At 39.0% G+C, this 3502-nt stretch overlaps 1 protein-coding gene across 1 annotated transcript; it reads right to left on the reverse strand.

Moving 5' to 3' along the window:
- Window positions 1-875: 875 nt before the first annotated feature.
- LOC107549507 (B2 bradykinin receptor-like) lies at window positions 876-3134 on the reverse strand. The gene is made up of 4 exons (XM_016230622.1): window positions 2983-3134; window positions 1206-2057; window positions 976-1106; window positions 876-886 (listed from the first exon to the last, which is right to left on the reverse strand). Exons 2-4 carry the CDS (start codon window positions 2048-2050, stop codon window positions 876-878), a joined length of 987 nt encoding a protein of 328 aa, XP_016086108.1. The 5' UTR covers window positions 2051-2057; window positions 2983-3134.
- Between the last annotated feature and the right edge of the window lie 368 nt (window positions 3135-3502).

Below are 3502 nucleotides of genomic sequence, written 5' to 3' on the forward strand. Positions count from 1 at the left end.
GTCTGTGAAAGTGATTTTGTGCCTCTTTGAGATGGCATAATAATATGTCATTCACTTTCAGAACGCAAGATTCTAGAGGGCACATAACGCTGAAGTGATGAATTTAGGTAAAGGGGTGCAGAGCCAGTGGTGGTTTTGTAGGCAAACATTAATGCCTTGAATTTTATGTGAGCAGCTACTGGTAGCCAGTGCAAATTGATGAACAGAGGTGTAACATGTATTCTTTTCGGCTCATTAAAGATTAATCTTGCAGCTGCATTTTGGATTAATTGTAGAGGTTTGATAGAAGTGGCTGGAAGACCTGCCAAGAGAGCATTGCAATAGCCCAGCCTGGATAGAACAAGAGCTTGAACAAGGAGTTGTGTTGCGTGTTCTGAAAGAAAGGGCCTGATCTTCCTAATGTTGTATAAAGCAAATCTGCAGGACTCTCTTCAAATGCAACTAAATAAAAAAATACCTGTAACTTATATTGGGTTTCTTCTTTAGTTTGAAATTAAAGCAGGTTTCTGTAGTTTTAGCAATGTGGGCTGAGAAATTCAACTTATCATCAATCACAACTCTAAGGTTTCTAGCTGTTTTTGAAGGAGTTATGGTTGATGAGCCTAACTGGATGGTGAAATTTTGATAAAGTGATGGTTTTGTTGAAACCACAAGCAGTTCTGTCTTAGCCAGGTTGAGTTGAAGGTAATGGTCCATCATCCAACAATAAATGTCTGTTAGATGCTCCAGCCTGCGATGCGAGCAGCTATCGTCGGATCATCAGGATGGAATGAGAGGTAGAGTTGAGTGTCATCAGCATAGCTTTGATATGAAAAGCCATGTTTCTGAATGACAGAACCTAGTGATGCCATGTAGACAGAGAATACTACTTATAGTCAGTAATTGCCTGTTAAGGGAACCATCAAAATAAAGTGTTGACAATCAAACCCTTGACCTCAACCAGTTAAGCTTCTTTCCCTCTTCATAATGATCTACACATCATGTGAGGTTTGATGGGTGGATATACAGCTCTCAGTGCCACCGGTGTTATTCTGTTATCTTTAGGACTATCACTGCACTTGCTGATAACAGTAACATTTAAGAGCACAGAGGAGTTGCTCTTCCGTCTAGAACACAAAAGACCCTGAAAAACTCCTTGAGCTCTCTTCCTGAAGTAGCTCCCTACAATTACATACAAGAAAGGGTTTATCGCGCTATTGCTATACCCTAAATAAGTAGCCAGCTGGTTGCCTATTTGCAATATGTGCTCCCAGAGACACCCAGAAAAGAACTGAAAGTAGTTAAGAGTTTCTAGGAACCGCAACAACTGAAATGGCGTCCAGCAGAGGAGAAACACGGCGAGGACCGTCAGAACCAGCCGAGCAGCCTTCCTCTCCATTTGAACTCTCGGTTGAATCACCAGACCACGTTTTTTAAGCGCTTTGACCATGTGAAAAGTACAAAGTGAAATAATTGGCAGCGGAACCAGGAACCCAATTAAGTTTTTCGTGAGGTTCCATTGGAGAACCCAGGCTGGATGAGGGTATGCTAGGTAACAGGCTTCCACCTCTACGAAGGGAACAAAACTTACTCTTCGGAAGAGCAAAGTTGGGAGGCTGAGCATGAATCCCACCGCCCAAATCATCACACAGATACGCTTGGCCCACTTGGGGCATCTGAACTTACTGGGATTCATGGGTTTGGCCAATGCAAGGTAGCGGTCCATGCTGACCAACACTAGGAAGAGTATGCTGCAGTAGTAGTTCATCGAAATGGCAGTGTTGATCACCTTGCAGAGCAGCTGACCAAAGTTCCACTGATAGCCTTGGGAGATGGTGACCGTCCAGAAGGGTAAACACAGGACCATAATGAGGTCTGCAGCTGCCAGGTTGCCCAGATACACATCAGCTATGGTGCACGGCTTCCGCTGGAGGCAGAACACGCAGAGAACCAGACTGTTGCCCACCACTCCCAGGATGCTGATAAGAGCCAGAAATGGAGGCTGGAGAGACGACAGCCATATCCAGGCGACTGTGTCATTGCAGAGGATGTTTGATGAATTTAGTTCCATTGGGACACTGTGAAATATTAATTGATATTGTAAATTAGCATTCCATTTAAACTGTATTTAAAAATTATTTTAAATGTACACTGCAAAAAAAAAGTGTAAATAAAACAAAGAGTATGATTTACAAGAAAATACTACTTCAGTCTTTCAAAATATGAATTCAATGTGTTACATGCTGCTTCTTTGTAATTAATTGAGAAATGTACAAGCAATTTCTGAGTTAAAATTGTTTCTACATATTTTTTTCCCCCAGTGCAGATTAAAAAAAGGCCAATAAAAATATACATAAGCAACTCATGGTTAAAAAAACTAAAACAGGATTTACTTTGAAACACTTTTCACTCCGAAATTTCTAATACATTTCACAATTAGAAAGAAATAGCATGTAACACATTAACGTTTATGAGAAATTTTGAAGTAGAAAGACTTTTTATTTTCTTGTAAAAGGTACAATAATCTTTGTTATTTAATTAATTGATTAATTCATTTTATTTATTTATTCCAAGCTTAATCCTTATGTTCAAGATTAAACCTGTCCTTTCTTCCTAAATTGATGAAGTTTCCTTCATGTTTGGCAAGTAAAATCAACCAAACTCTGAATACAACTCAAAGAATGAAGGGGAGTCATTTATTGGAATAGATCCGTCTGGCTGAGCAAAACCTGGAAATTCCAAGTATGTAAAAGGCAGAATATTAACAAAATGTGTTGCAAAAAAGTTAATCTCAGTTTTGGATTCGGATTTATACATGCATTTTTCAGATGTTTTTATCCAAAAAGAATACATTGTTTTCCCTGGGAATAAAACCCAAAACTTTGGCCTTGGTAGCACCATGCTGTACTGTTCTAACAGTTTCTGTTATAGTCATGTAACTTGTGCTGTTTGAAAATAACCATTATTATTAAAGTCCCAATGCCTTGTAAGAATCTCTCCTACCTTTCATGTTAAGTGGCAGCTCCAGATTGTAGATCCAGATCTGTTCACTCCCGATGTGTTGCCTCGCTGAATCTTCTCCAACTAGACGCTGGTGAGATCAGACAGGCGCTCTTATAAACGCATAATGAGGCTGTCGTCAATGGAAGCCTGGATCTGTTCTCACTTTCCGTTTGTCATGCTCTGGCTGTCTTTCGCCTGTGTAAAATAGTTGCACTGTTATGAAGCTGATATGAAGATAAACATTATGACTCAAGCGTGATGCTGCCTTTTTAACAAATCTTCAGCTCATGACACAGCAACTTTAGATAAGCCAAATATTCCAGAATGATTTCACAATATTCTGTCTTTTCTTAAATGACTTCTTGAATGCAATACTTTATAGACTAAATTTGTAAAATTAAAGTTTATGGAATTCTTTCTGGTAAACCAAATAAACAAAAATGTTGAGTTGGCAACATTGTAAAAAAAATTTCCCCCAATTTTTTCCCCCAAACAATATAAAGTACTACTTATTGACCAA

The sequence above is a fragment of the Sinocyclocheilus grahami genome, unplaced genomic scaffold (genome assembly GCF_001515645.1).
Source record: "Sinocyclocheilus grahami isolate Dianchi unplaced genomic scaffold, SAMN03320097.WGS_v1.1 scaffold374.1, whole genome shotgun sequence".
Lineage (NCBI taxonomy): Eukaryota > Metazoa > Chordata > Actinopteri > Cypriniformes > Cyprinidae > Sinocyclocheilus > Sinocyclocheilus grahami.

What these genes read in the sequence shown, in the direction of transcription:
- LOC107549507 (XM_016230622.1), bottom strand. Translation starts at nt 2,050, where the DNA reads ATGGAACTAAATTCATCAAACATCCTCTGCAATGACACAGTCGCCTGG. An exon ending in CAGCTGGCTACTTATTTAGG is followed by an intron (nt 1,107 to 1,205) that starts GTATAGCAATAG and finishes TTTGTGTTCTAG; the next exon opens with ACGGAAGAGCAACTCCTCTG.